The sequence below is a fragment of the Cheilinus undulatus genome, linkage group 6, assembly GCF_018320785.1.
Source record: "Cheilinus undulatus linkage group 6, ASM1832078v1, whole genome shotgun sequence".
Classification (NCBI taxonomy): Eukaryota; Metazoa; Chordata; class Actinopteri; order Labriformes; family Labridae; genus Cheilinus; species Cheilinus undulatus.
The window spans coordinates 1,983,960-2,011,198 of NC_054870.1; the positions used below are offsets into that span (position 1 = coordinate 1,983,960).

The window sequence follows — 27,239 nt, forward strand, 5'->3', positions numbered from 1 at the left end:
ACTGAGGCTGGAGCCAGTGGTTCAAGAGCCACCACACAGACGGGTCCAGGAAATGGGGTGTGGTCTTCCTAGTGTGGAGCCACTCCTGAACCTGAGACTGCATCACAAGTGTCACATCTGGGCTAAGGGGAAAAAGAACTGGACTGTTGCTCAGTGGTTCTTTTCAGATAAAAGTAGATTTAGCATTTCATTTGTAAATCCAGGTCTCAGAGTCTGGAGGAAGATTGGGGACACATGGAATCCTTCAGTGCTTGAAGTCCAATGTTTCCAGTCTCCATAGTCAGTAATGGTTTGGGGTCCATGTCATCTGCTGCTGTTGGTCCACTGGTCTTTATCAAGTCCAGAGTCCATGCTGTCAGCCATCTAGCAGTGGGACTTCAGAGACCTTCATGCTTCCATTTGCTGAGAAGCTTTATGGAGATACTGATTTCCTTTTCATCCGCCCACAGTGAAGTCAAAACTACAAGAAACTGGTTTACTGAACCTGGTGTTACTGTGTTTGACTGGCGAGCCAACTAGTCTGACGTGACCACCACGGATCTTTGGAAGATGAGAGCATAGGCACGAGAAGGTGGGTGCTGAGGGTGCTGCAGCACCCCCTGCTGGCAGGCAGTATGAGCACACAGACAATGTGTAAACAATCACAACTTAAAATATTTAGCCTCTTTTTACAACAGCGTGTCATAGTCATACATTTCGTGTCAGACCTGACAACAGTCTTAATCACGTCAGGTCAAAGTGCATTGACAAGTCTTGCCTGCATGCAACTCACTCTTCTGCAGGATCTTACGAAAAGAAAAAGATTAAAAACAGCCACCAGTGTTGCTGGTTTTCTGGGTTACCTGCATCCACAAACTAAGGAGCTGAAAGTTGAAAAAGTTAGTCGAGTTTGCCTCTGCCTGCGTGTACATGTCTGTGGCCTCTTCTGAGAAGTCATTCCCCAAACTTAGACGGTTGAAACCATGGCTAAGGACACCGTGACTCAAAAAAGATTGGCACACATGGCTCTGCAGCACATCCATCAGGATGTTTTGAACAAGTTGGACATTGTGCCTTTGACACAAATCTTTGTGCAGCGCACAGCAGAGCACACGGCCACCTACAGCGTCATCATTTAAAGTAAGTTAGCTCAGTTATATTTTGCTGTAAATATACATATATATAATTTTGGCTACACTGGATTTTTGCACAGTAAAGTCATGGGTCAGAGCCAAATAACACCGTTCAAACATGCATGTGAAGTTTGTATTTAGTAGCTTTTTTAAAAACACAGAAAAAGCACACAGTAACAGATGCACTGTTGGTCGGTGTCTTTGGTGGTTTTAGTTGTTAAAGATATGTTTTACGGTTTGAGTTGTGTGCAAGGGGCTTGCGTGGACTTCAACAATGTGTGTATGCGGTGTTTATGGGAAATGTGAGGGAACTGAGCTTTGGTTTTTGTGTAGTCTTTTGTTACACAGTGTTTGTGCCTTTGCAGAAAAATTAAGGAATAATGCTTTTGTTTGATTCATGTGTGTTAAGTTAAGAACATTTCTGGTATTGCAATGTAAACAGCATTTCAAAGATATTAAAGCGGCTAATGATCGTGTTTGTTTTGGCCGTATCTGAAGTTGTCACCTTAACTGAATGAAGGTGTGTCAGCACCTGCACATAAACAGTCATGCACGCACGTTTACCTTGCAGCAGTCCTAAGCAGAAACATGTTCTCATGGATGAGAGACACCAGACTCAGCAAAGATGAGCTGAAGGCTGCTATCAGAGCAACCCAGGCTTCATGCTGATGTAGTAGGAGCCGTAACCACGTACTGCATAAATGAACAGATGGTTAACATTTCTGCATCATAAATCTGTTTTGTAATAGTGAATTTTTTATTCTTCTGAGCTGTAAACTGTAATCATCAAGATTAAAACAAGAAAGTCTTGAATACTTCACTTTGTATGAAATCACTTCAGCATACATAAGTTTAACCGTTTGATTAAAATTACTGGAAAAACTGAACTCTTCAATGTTTTCCCAGACTTTTTGAGATACACTAGTACGAGCCTAAGGTGACTTCTTCACAGCAGGTTCAGTGCAACGAATCCCTGAGCAGAGACCAGAGGATGCTGAACGCCTTGTGGTTGCAGCACAAAGATGACAGAGCCTCTTCATCGCTGCATCTTTCTAAGGGCTCATACCAGTGGTGTTTTGCTATGATGTGTAAATATTTCATTTTTTTACAAGTGAAAAAAAGAACATTTTTTGGCCGGATGACCTCTGAATAACTAAAATAACTAAAGTGTGGTAGGCAGTCGCCAGAGGCATGAAGATTTAAGGAATTACTATTGAGGAATATGTTTGCAGACACGTCACTAGGCCTTGAAGCCTCTCTGCTTTCCTGATAAAGAGTTTGAACAATGCTGCTCCTTAATTCCTTTGATTTAATTTAAAAAAACACAGAGAAAGGTCTGTTTCTGACAGAAACAAAACTACATCTGCACAAAGCTGCAGACCCTGTTGAATTCTAAACAAAGGCAGGGTGGTAGACGCTGAACTCCAATGATTTGTTTCTCACAGGGTCTCTGAGGCAGTCTCAGGCCACCTTAAAGTGAGCGATGTTAATACAACCCAGCTCGCGTCATATGCCCAGCTGCACCATGGGAGGACAGAAAGGGCTGTTACGTAACACTGTTTGACTTCTGCTTTGTCAACAAACGGCAGAGGGGAGAAAAGTGCTGCTTGTAGATCCCACAAAATAGCTCCAAACATGGCTCGAAAGGTCTGCTCCAGAGCAGCAGCTTATCCCCCTAATTGAGAGTAGAGCTGCCGCCACCCCCCCCAGCTCTCTTCCATAAACAGCTTCCATGCTGGACAGCAGCCTGGGATTCTACACATTCCTCCACCATGCCATTTGAAGTTCATTTCAAACAACTACAGCATAAAAGGAAATGTATGTTCCTTATTCACTGCGGTCATTGTTCACCTCTGAGCAGGATTATACATTCACACAGATTAAGGCATGGCCTTATAGAAAATCTCTGCTGCTTCAAACACTCCAGACTTTTTTTCAATCATACATCACAGCAGCACAAAACTTACTGAGTCTATGGTAACCCTACAAAATTACTTAATATCAAAAATACATCAAATCACATATTTTATTTATAAACCCCAGATGAGAGTGAAAGATGTGTCCTTCCATTAAAGTGGCTCTAGCCTGCCATGATGTCCTGGAGAGGCCTTGGTCGTTATTGGACCGGACATTTGCCAGATCCCCGGGACAGGGAACACTTGGTTGGCACAAGCAAAGGTCCTGAGGAGGAAAACAGTCGGCTGAATGGAGGAAGCAGCCTTTAAAGATGCTGTTCTAGAGAGCTAGCAGGCTTTAGACATGACTGCTAGAATTTTAGAGCAAATGTTACCGAAACGTCTTCAAGCAAGCAGTCTGCCCAGGGCGATACGTGTTCAGAGGTGACAGAAGTCCTCTGATTCTGCTGAAGTAATCGTCACATTAATGCAAGTCACATTAATCAATTTGTTTCACACACTTAAACAGTTGGCTTTCAGTGCCAACCTTGATTTTTTTGTCTATTTCCATCGCCCTTATTTGCCAATTTTTTTTGCCATGTTTTGCCACTTTTAATCCATTTCACTGCTTTAAGTCTGCTTTTGCAACTTTGTGTCCATTTTTGCCACTTTTTCACCATTTTTTGCCTCTTTTATCTTGCTTTTTGCAATTTTTTTCTGTTTTCCTGCCATTTTTTGCCACTTTTCGCCTATTTAAGCTGAATTGCCATTAAATGCCACTCTTTTCCCCATTTGTTGCACTCTTTTCTCCTTTTTCCCATTTTTCCTACATCTTTACCTGTTTTTAGTCGCTTTTTACACTCATTTCTTGCCCTGTTTTGTTGTTTTTTGACCATTTTTGCCACCCGTAATTTCTGGTCACTTCTCTCCAATTTTTGCCCTTTTCCTCCCTATTTTTTCACTTTTTACCCTTTTTTTGCCATTTTATGTCCAATTTGCCCAATTTTCACCAATTTTTGCTGATTTTTAACCATTTTTTCAGTAACCTATTTTTAATGCCACTTTAACCCTACTTTGCCACTTTTCACCACTGAGATTATGGCTCTTGCAATGGTATTTTTCAACAATTTGGCTCTTTGGTTATGCAGGGTTGAGTAACACTGCTCTAAAATGTACTGAAGTATAAAGTAAAAATGATTTCAAACCATCAATGATACACAATAATCCTGAAAATTATAAAAAAGTTTATTTTCAAGAGTTTGGGTCTCCATCCCGAAATATTCCTCATTTTTAACTGTACAGGTTGTTTTCGTCTTACCTGATCAGAGTGTGTTTCAGTTATACAGGTTTGAGGTTTTCAGCTTTTGTTTAAAAAAATCTATTTGCACTAAAACTGACACACAGAAGCAGAACTTATGAAAAACACGACAGAGAAGAGGATGGAGATCACATATGAGCTGATCTCTAATAATCTGATGTTTTTAAGCATTTAAATAGAGTAGAAAAGAACATCATACACAGATGCAGAGAAAACCTAAGAAACTTTACAAGTTACTGCAAAGACTGAAGAACAGGGATGTTCGATATTATCAGCCTGACATCAGTATCAGCAGATATCAGTTTATCTGACGATATCTAAAACTGATATGTTGGCTGTGAATATCAGCATAAATCTACTGTATATTACGGCCATATTTACTAATACATTAGTGGAGGTTTAGGCTGGACCAGCAGACCTACATCAGTCAGGGTCTTTTCTTTGTTCATCCTCATTCTTTACACTTTAAAGTGTCTTAATGCCTAGATGTTTCTTTTTTCATCCTTCAACTTTATAACTTTGCAAAGCAGATGGATTTGCCCATTTCCGTGTTTCTCACTGGTGAATCCATCTTACAAAGCTCCCATATGAACTGTTTGGTGCGAGGGGCAGTACTTTCAGGCGCGGCAGAGTCGTGACGTAAGCAAGCAGCAACAAGAGGCGGAAGACATTAGCGTGGAAGCTGCTAAAGCGCCAGTTTTATCAGAACTTGACGGCATTTCTTGGTTAAAAGAAGAATAAAGAACAGCAGTGAGTTGTTTTCTTTTAAAAAATGACAAAAGTTGTGTACTGACATGTCTACAGTCGCCATGGTTCATGTTGGTTCATGTTGATCATAGCAGACACTTTTTTTTTTTTTCAATGTCTGACATCAATGTTGATTGCAATCTTCAGCCTGACAGTATCGCAATGTTGATTCAATCACTTTTTGCTACCTGGGTTGTCAGCAAGTTGTTGAGTTTTTAGTCTGAGACTAAGATTTTGCAAAGACTGGGGGTCACTAACTACAAGAATAGACTGGGATGTCTTTTGAGGTTATTTTCCACCAGGCATCTGGTGGAAAATCACAGCAGAATTTTTTGGGCAGAGAAGAAGATGTAGATGGAAATGAATATAGCTTCTGAGTTAATATCTCTTACAAACTTATGTTTTTTTAAAATCATTTATTAAATTGAGTAAAGATGATGCACGTTACTGTAACAACCAAAGAGCTACTGTATCTCGGAAACACTTCAGATTAAAAGTGTATGAAAATGTGTCGTCTCGCCACAAAACCAAACTGATTGGACTTTTACTTTGAATAACCCAATGGAACTTTACCGTACCTGTCATGTTGTAGTACTGGAGAGCGGTCATGGTCTTGTCCGCCCCCAAATACCCCCCCCCCCCGCCATGAGCACCATTGAAACTATGTCAATTCAATGTAGGGTACTACACTGATTCAACAACAGTTTTTTTAAAAGTTGACATGGTAACTGTAACTAAACATTGAAACAACACAGATTTTTCAACCTCAACCAAAAATAACCAATCTGGCCAAAATCCAACATTGAATTAACGTCTTTTGCTATCTGGGTGTGCAGTTCTCTGTGGAGTTTACTCCTCGGTTGTGGCTACGTCATGTGACAGACAGAACGTTCATCCAATCATACCCTGAGTTTTTTTTTTAAAGGCTCTGCCTTTTCCCAAACGCTGTGTATGAGAGGTTTAACACACCCACCTGGCATGTCAGGTTATTATTTTTAAATGTGTTCAAATTAAGTTTTTGGTCTGAAATATTTATTTGAATATTGGCATCAGCTGAACTAAATCTGTAAATATCAACATATCAGATATTAGCAAAAAAACAACATTGTGCATCTCTACCAAAGAACTATCCCGCAAACATTTCAGAATAAAAGCATCACCACAAAAACAGACTGATCTTTTACTTTGAAAAACCAACCAGAAGAGTACAGTTCCTGTCATGTCGGGCTAAAATGAAGATATTCTGTCAGTTTAATCACAGACCAATCAGAGCGACAACAATGAGGCAGAAGGCAGCGCCGGTTAGCAGTGTCAGCTGTGCATTAATGAGTCTAGGGTGGTGTTACTCAACCCTGCTCAACTGAAGAGCCAAACTGCTGAAACATACCTTTGAAGAGCCACAATCTAAGTGTTGAAAAGTGGCAAAAACGTCTTGAAGTAGCAATAAAAATAAGTTAGAGGTGGCAAAAATGGTTCAAAACTGGCAAAAGCATGACAAAGAAACGAGAAAAGAGTGACTAAAATTGGCCAAAGGCAGTCAAGAGAGGCAAAATAGGGCATAACATAGGAAACAAGTGGTATTTAATGGCAAACAGCAGCTTAAATGGGCAAAAAATGTGAAAAAGGGCAAAATTGGATAAAAGTAAAATAAAAAGAAGTTGCAAAAATGTCAAAAAAGAGGAAACAAGTAGTATTTAATGACAAAAGGTAACTTAAATGGACAAAAAGCGGTGAAAAATGGTAAAAAGTGGCAAAAACTTGGCAAACTAGAAAAGCACTCAGAGAGCGCAATCCCTCGCCATTAGCCCTATCTCCTAATAGTGAAGAATCCTTTCAAAAATTCCTGGATCCGTCCCCATGTGCCCCCCACCACGGCATTCGCTGATCACTCCCTCCCCGGTGGGGTGGACACACAGTGAGGTAAGGCATTGGCTTCGCTACGGGTGCCAACAGATGCACCCATGGTCTCACTGGACGACTGACAGTCATGTCAGAGGGTGAATATTCCTCTATTCCTCCCAGCATTGTGAGTATTCTCGCTACAATTCGCTGTCTTTCTCTCTGTTACGCTCCAACTAATCTCCTCGACCGGGCGTGCATCTTTCAAACTCTATAAACCCCAAAACTTTGAATAGAAACACACCCAAAATGCAGCTGGGATTGAAGTTACTCATGTCCGCCATCTCCTGGTGTAAAGTGGTAACAGCGCAGACCTCCGCCATTAGCTCTATCTCCAAATAGTACAGAGTCCTTTAAAAAATTCCTGGATCCAGACGGTGATGGGATCACTCCCAAAATATAATCAGTTCTTTCTTATGCCATTTCTGACATTTCCTGAAAATTTCATGAAAATCCGTCCACAACTTTTTGAGTTATGTTGCTACCAAACAAACAAACTAACAAACTAACTAACAAACTAGGAAACTAGACGAAGGTAAAAATGAGAGAAAAATGATTAAAATGGGCAAAAAGCAGCCAAGAGTGGAAAATAAAAGTGGTGAAAAATGTTAAAAAGGGGCAAAAATGGGAAAAAAAATTATAAAGCGGTATTTAATGGGAAAGGTAGCTTAACTGGGTGAAAAGTGGGGGAAAAAATGGTGATAAAGGGCAAAAATGGGATTACTGGGAAGATTATGTTTGACAATTAAAGCCTTCTGTATAAGTCTGGCAAACAAACTGATTAGTGTGGCTCATTTCTGAGGTCAAAGTTTCCCTGTTCTAAGATTTTCTGGAGGAATAATATTTCAAACTAAGACATAAAAGAGCTACGGTGTGGGTCCAGAGCCACAGGTTGAGTCTCACTGATATAGGGGATAATTTTTACCACTGGCTGCATACTGAAAGTGTTGCCTCATCTCTGCTGGATGTTTTGACTCCAGCATGGATTGGAAGCTGTGAGCATGCACCCTAATATAACTCTGTGAGAGTCTATGTGACAGGACTACTTGATAATTGAGTCCTAGGATATGGCAGCTAAATGCGAGTATAAAAAGTAACGTGATAATCCAGCAATTTTAAGTGCTATGAAGTTATCCTCATGTGAAATGAGTGAGCATCATCTGTCTATTTCAGGAATGCCAGGCCAGTCTGCCCCCCCAACCCCAGACACGAACACACAGCAGGCAGAGAGAGGCTGGCTCTCTGGGCGCTTCAGTTGGAGTCAGACTTTGATCATTGTTCAGCATGTTGCAGGTTAATTTTCTGTATCAGCTGTCTCTTGATTATTAGTGTAGTGTTACAGGAATACAGACGTGCTCAGTCACATCAACACGTCATCAGCTAATACTACGCTGTTGATTTTCATGGGCTGCTGACAAACAAACAACACGGGGGACAAGAATGGCGAGGCTTCTTTGTTAGTAGCTGAGTAGCCTAACACTTCACAATCCCACTTCAGCCAATGGCAGCAGATGGAGGATGGGGGGTGGGGGGGGTTGCTTAGCAACTTGTTGTAACATTAACAGAGTGAAAACAGAACCCTGGTGTCTGGCTGAAGCACACGGCCTGATCCAGAGCAATCTGTAATTCACAGTAAACACCACACTCGCTTTTCCTTTCTGTCCTTATCTTATCCTTTAACTACAGAGGTTTTTTCAGCCATGCAATACCAGTATTACCCCTCATTATAGCAAACGTGAACTCTGACTTAGCATTAAGGCTGATCAGGTGTGAAAAATACACCTATTCAGAACAACAGGTGAATGGAAATGATTTTATCATTTATTCTAACTTACAGTGCAACTATTCCAATTTCTGAGTTCAATTTATAAAACAAATTTAAAAAATCTTAAAACTAAATATGATCTGAAAAGAAGCTTACTAAGCAAATCTTTTAATTCAGTATCCAGATTCATGAGTCGGGGGGTTAATACTCTCAAATCTAGGGCATCTGTGTAATGTGACCCCAAACAACTGTCATAAAATATTAAACATGCTGGGTTCATACACATAAGTGTCCTGACACCATACGTTTCTGTTTGTAAAGACTGGAAAGCAGCACTTTGACCTTAAGTTAGGGCGCCTCTAAAAAAAAGTGATAACTTAAATAAAACGAGAGCCAAAGAAAATCCATAAAAATGTTATTTGAAGCTTCCACACTGACATGACGGAGCGCTCCAAGAATATAAACAGAAAGTCCAGCTTGTTTGGCTTCTTCTGGAGAGACTGACTGAGCAAACAGCCCACGGCTGAGCTGCTGGCCTCCAAACATGACAGATCTATCTTTTCAAGTTACTGATGTAAACTTCGCACTGACCCTCAGTGAACGTCTTAAATTCCTCTGCTATCATGTTGTTAGCGGGGAATCTGCTTCATACTTTGGTAATCAACCAGCAGGCCAAAGCTTCAGAGAAGAATGTCAGCAGACGGAGCAAACAGTGGACAAGTTTCACCTTCAACAGTGACAATAATTGTCTGAGGCTCCTCTGTCCTCTGCTTTCCCATAAAGAAAAGTAATTCAACTGCAGAAACAGAAGCTTTATTCTATTAGAGCAACTATGAGGCAAGATAATAGAAAAGAGGGGAATATTCTGGAGTGTCCTGATGTTGTTTCCCCTTAGAAATCTATCTGACTGATTTGTTTCTGTCTTAGAAGCCGTTTGATTAATTATTGGTGTGCGGGTTAATAATTCATGGAGGCGGTTTAGCATCTTGTCGCTCGGATGCTGCGAGAGTAGAAGAGAAACTACTGTTGTATGAGTACAATGTAGAAGACTGGTAGAGAAAGTCTGGACAGTTATTTACATTTAGACTAAACTGCAATATGGCCTGCTTCAATTTTCATATCCATTCATGTTTCTATAACCTGATATGTCATAAAAGCAGATCAACACAATTCCTCTTAAGCAGAGATGTTAAGCTGCACACATCACAAACATCCAAGTGTCAGTTGTTTTTAGATAAAGTGTGCAAAAAAATCCTACTTTCTTCAATTTTATCATTTTTAATTCACCTGAATAAGGTGAGTCTACTGTAGCTACAAACATCGGTGGAAGTTCTGGTGCAGCAACAATAAAAGCAAAAACGTGGTTCTAGCAAGGGCTGACTAAAGTGATTCAGTGTCAACAGCAGTCGTTCTGAAAGAAAGAAATACTCGCTGTAGTAAATACTGCTTCATTTTTGCTAAATCAAACAACTTGCTAGTTATTGTAAACTGAAAGTTATAAATGATATTTTCTGTAATGCTCAGTAGCTGTTGCTTCAGTCGTGGTACTAATAACATGACAAAGTTAAATATATGTCGTCAGTAACAATGTTTTTAAGCATGCTGTTGACTGTGTAAATGCATCTGGGATTTGATTCATCTGATACCCATTTATCATTCATTCTTAATACAAATATGACATTTACCAAACAGGAGAGTTAACAACTTGATTCATGGAAAGTAATATAAATATCATTCCCACATTTTAAGAGAGATTAGCTGGTCAAATAAGAATTTCAACAGAAATAGAATTTTAGAGAAATATAGTGAATCGTGATCGTACTATACTGATACCAAGATAATGAAGTTAGCTAAAAATGCTTGTCTAGGTTATCTGAGGTCATTTCTTCACGCTGTCCTTTCTGATAGAGAGCGGAGAAATAATTATATTATCCTGTTTGAGGGGTAACAGACATAGTCTACGTATTTTAACCTCCAAATTGCTCCAAAAGCTCAGTAACAGCAGTGAAAACAAGGATGGACTGGTTCTACTGCTGGTATTTCATGCCGTTCATGTGCTACGGTGCTGGGGCAGCTTGGGTCTTTTGGAGAACTCCGCCAAAGTACGAGGCTCTTCTGATCAAAGTGAACAAAATGATTTAAAGCAACTTTTTCAGCTAAAGCCACAGAACTCTACAGGACAACCTAAATACTCATCAATACTTGCTAATCAGCTCTTAAAGCACATCATAACTCAAAATCAATAATATCCTTGAACACGTCTGTTAAACAGGTGTCACAAGAAATATGAAACTACAAGTGCACTGTTGGTGCAACACCCTGATCACTGATTCAATCATCTGTAGAGATCTACCTCACTGTCATTTTTGGAGAAAATCCTTCCTGGGACATTTCTGGGTCACCAGAATCTATTTTGGTGTTATTTTATTCACTCCCAGCCCTTATTTACACTTCAAATACAAGCCTTGATCACAGGAAGCCATTATAGTCAGTTACCTCTCACGTGACGCACACCTTTGCCTACATCTTTGGCTTCATTGGTGCAACCAGAAAATTGAAAACCACCTAGACCAGGGGTCATCAACTTCATTTCCCAGGAGTAAACTTTTGGCATTTTTGAAAAGAAAACAACTCACTGCTGTTCTTTGTTCTTCTTTTAACAAAGAAATGTTGTCAAGTTCTGATAAAACTGGCACTTTAGCAGCATCCACGCTAATCTCTTCCTCCATAACTGCACCAGCTCTTGTTGCTGCTTGTTTACGTCACGACTCTGCTGTGCCCGAAAGTACTGCCCCTCGTCACTGATTGGTCCTGTCACTTTCTAACCGGGCCCAAACGGTTCAGATGGGAGCTTTGGGAGATGGATTCACCAGTGAGAAACATGAAAACAGGCGTATCCGTCTACTTTGCAAGGTTAGGGAAAATATGGTTCAAAAACACACTAAAATGCATAGATATTTGCTACATTTGTTGTGTGGCTAACTGGCTCGGGGGCTGTGTGATATTCCCCCTGAAATAAATAAATATGTTTTTGATGTAGTGATGATGTAGGCAACAAAACAACAACCACTGACACTTTGACCACACATGACCAAAACCTGCAGCAGAGTAATGGCTGAATCTAGATGACGTTTTGATGACTGAGGGGAGACACAACCTAACCTGTAACTGAGGCTGGATAAATGACCCTGCACTACTCTGGGCTGCTGCAAAGCTGAAAATAAGAATGCTTGAATATCTCCTGGCTGTGTTAAGTCTCCACCTATGGTGTAAGGCAGTAGTTTGTTTTCACTGCTCATCATGTGGCCTCAGGGAGACCTGTTTGTTGGACTATGAAGTTCAACATTTAGGCCCACTGTGTCAATAATTACACAACAGACCTGTTACTGTACACAGCTGTTCAGTCTGCCCTGTTCACAAAGATCCACTAATATGAGAAGCTGTAGGCCACAGAAACTTAGTTTTATTTAAAAAGTCAGCTCTGATAACCCTGTATGACTGCTCTGTATGCAACTCATGAACTCCTTCTTTAAAAGACCCAGATCATCTTCATTTTTAAAGCCTGTTATCAAATCTACATTCTAGCATGAGCTGAACTGACAGAGACATGCTGTCCAATAAACTCGTCCTTACACCTCCATGCCGCATAACAGCCATTCCATGAAGTGCGTGGATCTGATGTCACAGCCTTATTATGCATGTGGAGAAGCGTTCAGCCATGACTCACTATGACAGACCGCTGATAAGCCTCACTCCTCTGCTACCTGTCAGCTGGAAAAGCTGGCAGACGTCAGAGGAGGGCTGGTCTGGGTAAACGGGGGCAGACTGGACCAGGCTGTGGACTTTCCTCTCGGTCATGCGGCACTCATGGCGGGTCGCACTGACAGTGAATGCAACTGCCTTTACTGCAGTAGTCAAAGTGTCCCAGCACCAGAGCGCCTCTCTGTTAGGACACCACAGGGATGTGCTAGCTCACATCACTGCTGCTAGAAAGGAAAGCTACATTCAGAAATAAAAGGAGATACACCAGCTGGCTTTACATCCTGCGATAATTCCCAGAGCAGCTGCTGTGGTGCTACTAAAGTGGTCCTGGAATAATCATGAAGACCCCGGAGAGGGGAAAGAGCCCGGGCCACATGCAGCAGCGGAGCAGGAGCATGCTTACCTCACAGTGATGGGGATCCAGTGTTATGCTCGCTGAAGCAGACACACCTCACTCCGTCCTGGTCGCTGTCTCTCTCCGCTGGCGTCCTGTCAGCGCTTCACACTCACCGGCACCAGCTGCGTCAACGGCGCCGTCCAACACCGGCGCACAGCCCCGGGGGCCGGGCTCCGGCCTTTCAAAATAAAAGCCCCGCCAACACTTTCAAAACGGACCGTCCATGAGGTGAACTAAGGAAGTGAGGTATAGCTGAACAGACTCACAGAAACACGGAGGTTTTACTTTTTTATTTAGTTCTAACCCACATTTCAGTGAGTGGATTTGATGAAACATGTAAGAATTCACATAAATCCTTTTAAAGGTTTACATTTCTTCTCATGTAATAAATGCATACAACCTTTTAATAAAAGGTTATATTTAACAACTCTGCAGGCTTAAAGAGTCTGAGTATGAGTAGATAAGAGGGTCAGAAAAACCGGAAGGGAAGATGGAGGCAAAATAACCAAGAGACACAAGTGTTAGTAAAACCTACACATGTCCTTATGATGCCATTAATCTCTGAGTATGAAAACCGTCTGTCCTTAACGTTATTAATCTTAGAGACAAAGGACAAGAGAACGTCAGGAAAATGAATTAACTATAGTCTATATCAGTGGTCCGCAACCTGACAGGGATCCAACTGCAGTCAAGATGGCCGACATGGGTGTCACTATACATCCAATCCATGCCGGAAGTCCCAAGCGGAAGTTTCTTCTAGCGTTGGACTCAGCTGCCAATGTTTGTCAGTCTTTTTCGCGCCTAAGCCTAAGCCCTGGTGCTGGATCTCAAATATATCACCTTCCCCACTGCTGTACCCTGAACCTAACCACTCAGGTTTTAATGACGGACGGACTTCCAGTTGAGACTTCCGGTATGGATTGGATGTATGTCGGCCATCTTGTCTGCATCAAGGTACTCTTGGGCCCAACCTTCTTTCTTCTTCTTTCTTTGCAACCCCCCATAAGAAACGCTAAGCCCCCTAAGACCCACTTAGAACAATAAACATTTTTAATTATTTTTGATTTTAAAATCAAAAAGTGAAAGAAAACTGAAGAATTTTCTTTCAGTAACACAGGGGTGTCAAAATCAATCACAGCAGGGCCCGGATTCTGGATTCAGGACTAACCTGAGGGCCTTACAGGGTCACCAATAATAAAATATATATATATATATATATATAAAACTTAGCACTGATGATAAATGATTTTGACATTTAAAAAGTTAAAAAGAAAAGTTTAAAGGCTCACAATCTGAGAAAAGTACATTTATTAGTTCAAAAGGTTAAAAAATGAAATTGAAAAATAATGTTTTTTAATGCAAATGTATTGGAAAGAAAGTCAACATCATGAGTTTAAAAGGTCAAAATATGAAATAAAATTTGTAATCATGAAATTAAAAGTCTAAATATGATTCAAAATTGTAAATTGTGAGTCTAAAAGGTCAAACTATGGGATTATGAAGTCAAAGTTTGGGTTGAAAATATGAGGAAAAATATAAAATAATTGGTTAAAAAGGTCAAATTTGACTTAAAAATTAGAATTATGAATCTTAAAGCTCAAATATTATATGAGAAGTCAAAATTTTGGGTTGAAATTCTCAAAGTATGAAATTAAAAGTCAAAATCCTAAGTTTGAGTCCTAATTGTGAGATGCTAAATTGAAAATGTGAAATTAAAAGACAAATTAATTTCTTTTCCCACATTCCTGACTTCTCATCTAAATATTTTTACTCCTTACTTTGTCAGATTTTGTGTCTTAACAAGGATATCTTAGATGATCAGGATAAGTTCACATTTTCATACCTGAGGAAATCTGCAGACCTCAGACTGACGGGCCAGTTAGAACAGAAATATGAGATCATCTTGTGGGCCGGATTTAACTGTTCCACGGGCCGGATTTGGCCCCCGGGTCTTGGGTTTGACACCTGTGCAGTCACAGGTGACTTTTAAGAAACGGTAACTAGTAATTTATTACTTGAATTGTAAAAGTAACAGGGTACTCATTACAACAAAAAAGTAATCAGATTACTTTGTACCACGTTTACCCCTGCACAGACAGTGATGCACCTTTCCCAGCCAGGGTGGGCAGATTTTTATTGGCAATGATTAGAAAATGTTTTCATTAAGAGTTTTGGAAATTACCTGTACATCCTTAGAGTAACAAATACATCGAAAGTCTTTGAACTGAGTATTTGCAGATGAAACCTCTGAAGGAGGGGTACAGTGAAATATTAGCCCCGCTGACTGTCAGGGCCATGGTAGGTTTATAATGTAGGCTGGACTGAGTTTAACATGAGCATCCTCCACTGGGTCTCATATCACTGCCAGCCTTTATTTTGCTGTGGACAAAAACACTTTAAAGGTTTTCCTGAAAAAATGGTGCCTTGTTCTGCTATGGGAGGTATCTCTAACTAAAGCCTCTGTGGGGATTAGTTTCTCTACTATTAGATTCTCCATGCTATCACTGCATAACGTTGCAAAACAGATGGATATGCACGTTTCCTTGTTTCTCACTGGTGAATCCATCTTGCAAAAGCTCCCATCTGAACCGTTTGGGCCCGGTTAGAAAGTGACAGGACCAATCAGCGACAAGGGGAAGTATTTTTGGGTGTGGTGGAGTCGTGACGTAAGCAAGCATCAACAAAAGGCCGGTGCAGTTATGGAGGAAGAGATTAGCGTGGATGCTGCTAAAGCGCCAGTTTTATCAGAACTTGATGACATTTCTTCATTAAAAGAACAAAGAACAGCAGTGAGTTGTTTTCTTTTCAGAAACCACAAAAGTGGTGTACTGACATGTCTACAGTCGCCATGGTTTGCCTTAGGCAGTTCTATGTGGAGTTTATTTTTCAGTTCAGGCTATGTCACGTGTTTTGTTGCTCTGATTGGCCTGCAAAGATGTGACAGAATGTTCATCCAATCACCCTCCGAGTTTTTTTTTTTTTCAAAGGCTCTGCCCTTTCCCAAAGCAATCCCAACATCATAGCTTCAAGGTGTTGTTCACTAACAGCTGGTTAAACTATCTGTGTCTTTGTTTTAGTTTATTTGGAGCTTGTCTCTTCTTCAGGAAAACCTTCCATGCTTCTGCTGGGATCTCAGTAAAGGTGTCTGAACCAACATGTTTACAAGCTGCTCAACAGCATCTTCTATCTTCTGAGCTTCTCACTGCCAAGAAACTCATTCTTTTATTTTGGAGGAAGAAAGAAGAGCCTACTATCAAACTGTGACTGACTGAACTGACGGGAATGCTTCATTTAGAAAGAATTAGACTCATTCTTAAAGACAAACAATACATTTGAGAACATTTGTCCCCCATGGATCTCCTTTTTGCAGAGCTGAATAATCATTACCTCCGCCAAGGAGGTCATGTGATCAGTGGGTTTGTTCGTTCGTTTGTTTGTTTGTTAGCAACATAAATCAAAAAGTTGTGGATGGATTTTCATGAAATTTTCAGCAATTGTCCGAAATGGCATAAGGAAGAACTGATTAGATTTTGGGACTGATCCGGATCACTGTCTGGATTCAGGAATTTTTTAAAGGATTCTGTACTATTGGGAGGTAGGGCTAATGGAGGAGGTCTGCGCTGTTACCATTTCACACCAGGAGATGGCAGACATGACTAACTTCAATTCCAGCGGCAGTTTTTGGTGTGTTTCTATTTAAAGTTTTGGGGTTTATAGAGTTTGAAAGAGGCACGCCCGATCGAGGAGACAAGTTGGAGCGTAACAGAGAGAAAGACAGTGAATTGTAGCGAGAATACTCACAATACTGGGAGGAATAGAGGAATATTCACCCTCTGACATGACTTCCAGTCGTCCGGTGAGACCATGGGTGCTTCTGCCATGACTGTCCACATGTAGAGAAGCCAATGCTTTGCCTCACCATGTTTCCACCCCACTGGGGAGGAAGTAATCGGCGAATTAGATTTTGGGAGTGATCTGGATCACCGTCTGGATCCAGTAATGTTTTTTTTTAAAGGATTCTTCACTCTTGGGAGATAGGGCTGATGGCAGAGGTCTGCACTCTCTGAGTGCTTTTCTAGTTTTAACTTTGCACATATAGGTTCAGGTGACTCTGTGGGTGGGTTAAGGTTGGGGTTGGGAACTGTTTGTTCTTTTGTTCACGCTGTACTAAGAAAAACTAAGATCTCTGTTTTCTCTGGGAAGTCATTTTTGCCTGCAGTAAGGGTTCATTGACTTTTACTGATACCACTGTCAGGTCTGGACCATTTTTGTTTGTGTACAGGAAAAAAATGTTTTTGTGAGGATTCTGTTTTCTTTAATAAAAGTATTTGAACACAAAATAAAGGTGTCCTTGTCCAAAAATTCATGTCTGCTTCATCACATGACCAGAGAGTATGCACAACTTCATCTACAGCAGTCTGCCATGCTTAAAGTTCACACCGTCTCCCCTCAGACATAAACCTCTACCTGTAACACACAGGATTTATGTTTGAGTCTACATGATGAACGTTAGTCCCAAACTCCACTGACTTCTGTTTTGTTTGGCTCATGACAAAAATATCCGGCTCTTAAATCTGCAAACACGAGTTGGTAAACAGCTGTCCCAGCTTCAGAGCGTCCTCATATTTTTGGGCTTCATTTAACCTACTGTGTCCTGTGCTCTGCTCTCTGAGTATACATGTAAAGACTGATACACCGTCACATAACGGTCACTGTTATATGGTTAACATATATCTCATACCATGTGATGCAAAATATTAAAAAATGAAAGTTATTAGAGTCCAGCATGACCTCGCTGAGTTGTGTGGAACATGAAGTTTGACTCAGTCCTGCTTCATGGAGGCATCTCTGGTCACAAACTCGGTCTGTGGACCTGTTTATGGCCCTGAGGTCATGGCCAGGATGGGGCTTAAGGTAGTGTGTGTGTGTGTGTGTGTGTGTGTGTGTGTGTGTATCTTATCTGTGAAGTATTACATCAGCATGGTCTTCATTAGTGTAAAATGTAGGGTTGAGGTGACCATATTGGTACTCTGACCCATTTTATCACCCATCACCTCTTACCCATTACTGACTGAACTGAAGAGATAATCCTTTTCTAAACTGTTTTTATCCTCCGTGGATAAGAAACCTCATGAGTAAATTAGTCAGCTGTAATCTTGATGACTGTGTTATTATTCTTTAATTTAAAGAAGGTGAATAATAACCCAGGCAAAGGAAGTGTAGGATGTCTGCAAAGTAAGAAGTGAATTTTAAGGCTACAGTTTGCAACACTTAACATGCATGCTTTAAATTTTATACATTTTTAAGACTTTTTGATAAAGTTGACTTGCAAAGTGATTTAGCTGCTAAGAGAGTATGGAGCACCACCTTGTGACCGAATGAAATATTGCACAGATAAATGCTACAGTCCAGGACACAACTGAATAAGACACATTTAGACTTAAAAAGAGGACTATAGTGAACATTTCAGCAGAATCAATACAGTTATGTGAAAGACAGTGTTTGTTTTATTAAGGTATTTCAAGATATTTACAAATATTGCAGGAAGTAGAAAAGCTAAAAATAATATAGATATATATGCATCCATTATTATTGGGACATGATCAATGCATTCTAAAAAAGCAACATGGAGTAAGACTGTCTGCCTGTCTATGTGGATTATCTTGTGGAGTGCAGTCTTTAAATGAGAGCCCTAAATCACCGCAGGCGGCGAGGAATGGGAGGTGCTGCATTATTGAGTCTCTGAGTGGGTCTTTGAGGAAGCGCTCGAGTTGGACAGGATATGTAGCGGTCGTGTGTCTTCTCTGGCATCCTGACAAAACAGAGAAATGTGTGCGGTGAGGAGATGTTCTCTGGTTTATCGGCCCGTTCTCTGGGTTAACAGTCCATTACGCTTTTTAAATACAGTAACAACAAACAACAATAATAAAGGAAGCACCAACAAATGGAGCAGCTTTGACAGCCTAGTATTGTCTGAATAAGACAACTGCTAAACTGCACAGAAACACTTTTTAAAATGATTTTTAATGATACGATTTAGTCATTTATTTATGCATTTTAAAATGAGACAAGTGGTATTTATATATTTAGCAGTTAATGTCTCAAAGACAATACAAAAGCATTGATGCATCCAATACAAGACCTCTGGCCACTGCTAATGTGCAGTCCCTGTCCCTGTAAGCTTTTGAGAAATGACACAAAACAATAAAATAAAACAGACATTAGAGACTGACAAATACAGCAGACACAGATGAGCAGAAGATCAGCAACAGCAAGGCAGACATATACAGCCACAAACATGTACAAAAGCTAACAGTAAAGCAGACCTCAACAATCAGACTAAGAATTAATGATCAAATACACTGAGTGATATAAAACATGTAATTTGGTAATTGACCTGTGTTTGAATCACTGTTTTACCTTGGCTCAGACAAAGGCATTCATTTAATATAAGCTCACCTCTCTGGGACTCTTGGGGGAATCCTGGGTGGAGGAATGACAGTGTCCGATGGCCGTGGAGGTCGCGGTGGTGGAGGGAGAACTTCTGCTGCATCCTTTGAATGATAAATGGTAAATGGACATGAGTCTTTTCCAGTTATCTTACAACTAAAATAGGGCTGTCGCGGTATACCAGTATTGATGATAATTGTGGTATTAAAGAATAAAATTTCAAACCATGTTAAAAATGTGCATATGATAATATTGTGTAAATGATCCAGTGCCACTTAAACACAGTTTGGAAACAGAAAAATGAAAAAATGGCAGGGATTGTTCAGTAGACACTGGATTATTATTAGTTAAGTTATTAGTTGTCATTCTTCAGTTGCACATAAATGCTGTGTCCCCTGCTATCCACAAATGATTTTGTTCCAGTTAATATTATGGTTATAGCAGATGTTGCACCTTTTGGATTTTCTGTTTATCAGTTCATCTGGTTACCTTTTAACTAGCTATTGAGTATAATTGCACTTTTTATATGCAGTTTTACAGTTACTGCTTTCATATTATCTCAGTCCCTCCTTAGACAGGTAATTCATCTGCCAAAAGAGAGAACGCAACAAAAATAAAGTTAAAGATAAATTTGATTTATTGTACCATTATGATTTAAGTTTTTATTGGTATTGTGATAATATCGTTATTGTGACATTTTTTGCCCATGATGATTGTGAAGTGAAAATCTGATATTGCGACAGCCCGAAACTCAAAGCACTTTTTACATCACAAGTCACACTAACCCACTCCACATTCACTCACTGATGCTGAAGGCTGGTATGCAAACTAACCATCAATATCAAAGGTCACATATTTAACCCTTTTAAGACAAGTTTATAACAAGATTGTTGCTGGAAAAAAACTCCAGCATTGTATTTCTGCATGTCTAAAAACTCCTCTGTTTCAGGCCTGCTCAGAACGAGCTGTTTCTGTGTCTGCGGCTTTAAATGTTACTGAGCTGTCTGACTCTCAGGAATCTCAGTTTGGGGTTAAGGTTAAAGAATAAATATAGATTTGACTTTTACTCATGGCTGCATAAAATCTATGATATTCCCCAGAGCGATGGCCAAACTGCTGATATTCCTGTTCTTTTTTAAAATATAGGTAGAAGTGTGTTTAGCTGTGGTCTAAGAGTTTACTGAGATGAACTGAGAGTTCTGTTTGGTCACATATAACTGTTGTTATGGTTATATGAAGTTATACCTGAGGTACAAATGCCCTTGTTATTCAGGCTCACCTCAAAGTCAGGCTCTGTCCCGCTGCTGTAGCTGAAGGTGCTGTGGGTGCTCAGCCTGTTGCTCTCAGTGCCTGGAGTAAAAAGGAGACGGGCTGAGTGAAATATATGCAACACAAGTTTCAAGGTTAGGTCTTGTGGAGAATTGTAAAAAAAAAAACCCCAACCACTTATGGATAAAAATATCTGAGATCTAAAGCAGATTTTACTGTCATCCAGCAGGAAGAGGTAGAAACAATCTAGGCTAGACTAAAAAAAGGTTATTAGGAAGCAGTCAAACTAAAAATAGGATCTCTGAGGCCGTCAGCAAATTAAATTCACATGAACATATCAAAATGTTTTCAAGTGCAGTGTTTTGCATTGTCTTGCTTCCTGCAGAAAAGATGGAAGACAGAATGAGAATATCTTTGTATACATAACCGTTGTTATCATTCATTCAGCTTTGATATACTCCTCAAATCCTCAGTCTCTGGTTTGGTGGATAAATGATAACTGTCAGCCGGCTGCATAAAAAAACACATTTTGTTTAAATAATAATGCTTTTCCAGCTTAAAGATCACATATTTTACCCTTTTAAGACAAGTTTGTATTGGTCCCCCAAACATGCCTGTGAAGTTTAATGTTGGAAAAACACTCCAGTATTGGATTTCTGCATGTCTAAAAAGCCTTTTGTTTCAGCCCTGCTCAGAATGAGCTGCTTCTGTGTCTGTGGCTTTAAATGTTAATGAGCTGTCTGACTCCACCCCTCTTGGGAAACGGGTGTGACTTAATGGATGTGGGTAGAACATCCTTCAAGGGGAGGGGAGGGCCAACTTAACATGGAGGCGGGGGGATTTTTCTTGTACTCAATGGATCTGTGGACACACCAGGGGCACATATTTTTGTAAGAGAAGCCTGAAAAAGTGTTTTTGCATACTACTGTATGTCCCCTTTAATGTTGTGTGAGGACTGGAGCCTAAGGTGAACATACTCCCCTCTACAGGTAGGGTCAGGTAGTTTCCTGCCTTCATAAGGCCAGGTGTGCTCTCTCTGAATCCTGGTAGCTGTGTGGTTGGACTGCTTGGTTTGTGCAGCTAAGGGAAAGCCATTGGCGTGTGCTTTATACTTAAAAGGCAGACCATGGGTGAGAGTTTTGTGTGCAAGCTTGGGCCTATCACTAACATTAAACATTGTCTTTAGGAAATTCTACCCTTGTCTCCCCCTGTTTGAACCACAGTAGCCAGCATGTTGACCCTCCAGATGCTTTAATCGGGGCCTCAGATGGAGCAGGATAATAGAGTAACATGGTAATGTTGTAGGGTTATTCCCCTCTAAGGTGTTTTAACTGGTTTGTCCATGATTTTCACCCTATCTCCCTCCTGACAGCTGGCTTTGCCTGTATCGGTCTATCCATACCGGTCAACCCTGCTTATCTGTTTTCTTTCGGGTCAAAGGGTCTGGCTGCTGAGTGTACATGTGGGTTCCACGTATGTGCATGGTGAGTGGGAGGTCTGATTGTGGTTACTAAAGTGCCTTTTTAGACTTGCTTCTTTCTGTGGTGTAGGTTACAGTGTTTGAGGTCATGGCATACTCACATAGAGATATCAATCGGTGGTTTGCAAAAGCTACTGCTACCTCTGAATTCTCATGGTTGTTTATTTAAACTAGGTGCAGTGGCTCATTGTTTTTAGCAATTTCTAAGTTTTTGGGAGTGTTTGTCTTAGCTCACCTTGTTTCTTCTTTTCTCCACATATTTTAGCAGCTAAAATCTTAGTTATAAATAATCTATTTGTGACTCAAATACATGTGTGGTGCTTTGTCAGCACATTTGAAGCACAGGTGTTTGCTGGCCCAAAGGTTTATATGTCTGGTCACAAACTGTTATGTATTGTTTGCCAGCCATGCATTATTCACCCTGCACAGCATTAAAGTGCTTACTGCAGAACACTCTAATCTACTTTTGATTATTTCATCTTTTCTATGTCTCCCCTAAACCACATTACATTCCTCAGAGTTGGTAGTGCTACAGTTTAAAGCAGTGGCCTCTTCTGGGGGGCGCCAGAGGACTGTAGGGGAGGTGTGGTGAGAAAACACAAAGAAAAAGGTAAACTAACTACTGCAGTGTAAGGTTAAATGGATGGACCGTGAGTATCTACTATTGCTGCATAATTACCCTTTAGTTACAAACCTCTATGAGGATTAATGCACTGACCCTACAGGGGTCAAACGCCACACTAAACTTTGAGGCACCCTCTGGAAACTGTGTGGTATCTGTTGGCCCAAAATTATAGTAGAAGAAGTAACTTACTCGACAAAGGCAACGTTAAAAGAAAAAGTCTACTACACCGTTAACAAATCAATAAACTTACCATCACAAACACAACATAAAAACAACCCCTGCACATGCACAATAGCACATAGGTAAACAGAAGAGCACAGGGACTGAGGCACGCGCTACAGCTGCTCCAGCTTTACATGTTCAAAATCCATAAAACACAAAGGTTTATTTAAAATCTGCAAGAAAGTCTGTCATGATCAATTCTAATGTTTTAGATTGACTGGGGCTGGACAGCTCAGTGGGTTATATAACTGGTACATGAGATCAGTGGGTCAAATCCAAGTCAGGGCATGGTCAGCATCCAGTGTCCTTACCCCCTTCAACACCAGAAGTACACTGCTTTGGATTAAAGTGTCTGCTAAATAACTTGTAACAATTAATTTGAAACACTATGGTGTAGCTCAGTGGATAGGCTGTAGTCCTCAATGTACCGGTTGTGGGTTTGATTTCCTTCCTCAGTGTATGTCTCCCCCATATTTCCAGTGCCTTTATAGTCATCTCATCAAAGAAAGGTAAAATGCCCCAGAAATAATCTTCATAAAAATTCATCATAAATGGCTTTAAACCCACAACAAATGAGGCTGAGTGCTAAATTCCACACAATTTTAACCAAAACCTCCTTTCCTGTAATGCATGGTACAGGAAAATGTGCAGATTTCAAATGTCAAAATATTATCAAATGTGTCAAGACCAAGGGTCAGTCCCATTTCTACCCCTTAACCCTTCCCCTTGCCCCTCAAGGGAAGTAATTAAGAGTGAAAACCGTCCCTTACGAAACTAGACGCCACATGATTGCTGTTCATCATCACACATTGTTGATACAGAGCTGCGTCATTGGAGGTGACAAGTTTCGACCATCCCATTCGTACTATGGATCTCTGCGTTAGTCTTCTCCATTTACACAGTTACTAGCCCTAGTTTACACGTGTACATACTGAAAATACAATAACTCTCCATCTCCGGTGGTTAAAGATTGAATATATGACAAAACACAGCCACTGTGTTTTCTATAATCATTATGCTGAAATATTTTTACATGCCCCTCCTTCGTAGTCTGTTGTGCCATTTCGCAAATGAACGCAGTGCATGGAGGGAAATTCATCATACCCCTTGGCTTTAAGTGTGGTCCTGGAAGATCTTCGTTTTAAGGGCTATATAGCTCCAGCCCTTGATTCAAACGAGAATTGGGACGCCCCTTCACCTGATGTGCCTGACGTGAACGCGCAAAACCAAGGGGTAGGGCTAAGATAAGGGCTAAGGGGAGAAATGGAATTCAACCGAAATATAGACGTTCAAATGTAGACTATTTCTTGGTATTTATTTAAAATCCTGTTTTTATGAGAGTTTGGGGAAACATACAGAATGTGCTTTTAGGGGACTCTCACTTCCCAAAGTTTGACAACTCCTATCTTACAACTGTCAGATTGCATTAGCCCCTTCAGTGCCATCACACTCACATTAGTGAGTGAAATACAGACTTGATAACTTTGCAAAGCAGACAGATTCGCCTGTTTCTGTGTTTCTCACTGGCGAATCCATCTTGCAAAGCTCCTTTCTGAACAGTTTGGGCCCGGTTAGAAAGTGACAGGACCAATCAGTGACAAGGGGCAGTGCAATTATGGCGGAAGAGATTAGCGTGGATGCTGCTAAAGCACCAGTTTTATCAGAACTTGATGACATTTTTTTGTTAAAAGAAGAACAAAGAACAGCAGTGAGTTGTTTTCTTTTCAAAAACCACAAAAGTCGTGTACTGACATGTCTACAGTCGCCATGGCTCACGTTATGCAGTTCTCTATGGAGTTTACTCCTCAGTAGCGGCTATGCCACGTGTTTTTTTGCTCTGATTGGCCCTTAAAGATGTGACAGACAGAACCTTCATCCAATCACCTTCCGATGTTTTTTCAAAGGCTCTGCCTTTTCCCAAACACTGACCATGGAGGTTTTCCATCTGATGTGTCAGGTTACAGACCTACAATGCAAACAAAAAAGCCACTGGACTCACTGGATGTGCTGGATGTGCTTCCTGTCTTCCAGCTGCCTCGCTGGATTGTATTTGCTGCTGTGGATGGAGGAGGTGGAGCCTCGATCCTCGGTGCTGGCTCGTACACAGAACACTCTAATGTGACACTGGAACCCAGAGGGATGTTCCTCTGTAGCGGAGCACTTATCTCATAATCTAAAGACAGGATGGGGAGGAGGTATTAGTGTTTAAAACAGCAGTTTTTCATTGTGTGATGTAAAGATTTACAAGTACAGCTGTCAGATATGGTATGATGAGAAAATCGTAGATTAAGTATGCTTCAAAATGTCTCCAAACAAGTCAATCATCAGAATAATGAGTCCATTTTCACCAAGCTCCTTTGTGGTCTTCAGTTTTTCTTTGTGTCGTCTGGTTATACTGTCTCGTAGTCGTTTTAGATTTTCCTAAGGAAGAGATGTGAATCGTAACTGTCAGATTAACTCCTCGACCACCACTGATGGTGCTTAAACCATGGATAGTTGATGTACCTGCTGATAGCGTATGGAGCTCGCTCTCCGCTCATGGTCAAACTGCCAGGCCTTGAACTCTTGGACTGCTTCATCCACAGTGATTTCCCCCACCTTCACCCTCTCCTGCAGAGATATGAGCTGTCTCTGCCCAGGCGTCTTCATCCCAGCGTAGGGGTCATAAGTAGGAGAGGGAGGGTCTGCAACAGGCCGGGCTGCAGGGGTGGAAAAGGTGACAGTTATCAACATTAGAAAAGGTTTGGAGTTTGAAAATGAGGCTTTAAAATGATAATAAAATAGGAATGAGTTTCAACAACAAAACTAGATATATGAAACAGTCATGTAAGGTTAATAAAATAAATATGTCAATGAAAGTTGAATACTGTGTAGATTAGAAGACCAGCCTCAGTGAGAATTAAAGTAAGTAGTAAAACTTTACATTTCTGTGTTTTCCTGGTGCGCTGCATGACATTAGAGAGTACTGGTGTAACATGGGAGCGCCAAAGGGAGAAGAGAATACACCATTCTTAACCCTTGGAGCCCCACTGGCTATTTTACTGTTTAGTTAATTCTCTTTTGACAAAATAAACCACCAGAAAATGTATACCATGCTCAATCTTCTTCAGTGCTACCTCAAATTTATAAAATGAAAACTACATTTTTTAAGTTTAATTTCGTGTATTGGATACAGGGCCTCCAAAACCATAACACTCCACAAAAATGGATTTTAAAAAACGGTTATTTAAAACAATATATTGTCATTTTTAAAAAGAAATTACAGCATGCTGAAATAATGAAAAAATAATAGTGCCAGTTCTGCACAGCATGGTCCACTGTCCCCTACGTGGAACATTAATTTTTACATCAAATTAAAATGATCATATTTCCTGTTTTATTTGGCCTATTGACATCAAACAAAAACTGAAAGAAAGCTTAAAGATCATGCTTTCCATACACAGTGATTGTAATGCAAAATATGGCTTTGTTTTCATCCTGTCATGTAACAAAAGTGGTGTGATCAGGGACCCCAAAGGGCTACTAAGATAAAAGTTTGCATGGTGGTCGTTAATTTGCAAACTGGAATCAATGGTCGATGGCGCTGGCACTGCTACTTTAGCCTCAATCTGCTAACAAACATAGCATCATTACACTGTGACATTGTTTACCACTGCAGTGTGAATTTGCTTTACAGCATGTATTCATTAGCCTTTAGACTAGTCAACTGAGTGCAGATGGAGGAGGGCGGAAAAAAAACTCTGAGGGTGATGGAATCTGTCACATTTATTACAGGTCAATCAGAGAAAATAGCATGTAACAAAGCAGGCATGCGCCACCTCAGGAAGTATACTACATAAAGCTCGACATGCAGCTGTTATCATTGTTCTGGATCAGTGAAGATAGTTGGTAAATCAAACTCTTGTCAAAGCTGTTCAGATGTGCAACAAGATCTTTTTCAGTCAGAAAAGCTTGCAGAGTGTTTTTTGGCTCTTATTTAAGAAAAGAAATGTTGTTATAGCTGAATCCTTGCTTACAGTGTCTCCATCAGTCACTATTGTTTACAGGCGTGCAGTCACTTTAACTAAACCACTCCTGTAGCTATCCCCTCTTTCTCGCTGATTGGTCTAGTAATCCTCTGACCAGGAGCAAACGCTTTGAAAAATGGATCAGCCCGATTAGAGACAAGGAATCTGGCCATTTCATCTACTTTGTATGTTACCCAGCATTCACCTGTACGCCTCAGCAGTTGGTTGAAATTATTATATTATCACTTCTCAAAATTTTCATTTTAAGTAAATCTGTGAGGAGTGGTGAGG

General features: G+C 40.5%; 2 protein-coding genes across 5 annotated transcripts in view; both read right to left on the minus strand.

Annotated features, from left to right (window-relative positions):
* LOC121510876 (sorbin and SH3 domain-containing protein 1) overlaps positions 1–13,016 on the minus strand; it is a 76,146-nt gene extending 63,130 nt beyond the window's left edge. For all 4 annotated transcript variants that reach the window (XM_041789194.1, XM_041789195.1, XM_041789193.1 and 1 more), the window contains exon 1: positions 12,902–13,016. The gene's annotated coding sequence lies outside the window, so the exon portion shown is untranslated. The remainder of the gene's footprint in view (positions 1–12,901) is intronic.
* Positions 13,017–18,123: 5,107 nt separating this feature from the next.
* The window catches only part of pik3ap1 (phosphoinositide-3-kinase adaptor protein 1), a 47,308-nt gene continuing 38,192 nt past the window's right edge, over positions 18,124–27,239 (minus strand). The window contains exons 13-18 of the mRNA XM_041788765.1: positions 25,447–25,640; positions 25,290–25,362; positions 24,941–25,114; positions 20,625–20,695; positions 19,355–19,449; positions 18,124–18,707 (exon numbers count right to left, since the gene is read on the minus strand). Of these exons, the coding sequence (XP_041644699.1) occupies positions 18,593–18,707; positions 19,355–19,449; positions 20,625–20,695; positions 24,941–25,114; positions 25,290–25,362; positions 25,447–25,640 (722 nt within the window). The 3' untranslated portion in view covers positions 18,124–18,592. The remainder of the gene's footprint in view (positions 18,708–19,354; positions 19,450–20,624; positions 20,696–24,940; positions 25,115–25,289; positions 25,363–25,446; positions 25,641–27,239) is intronic.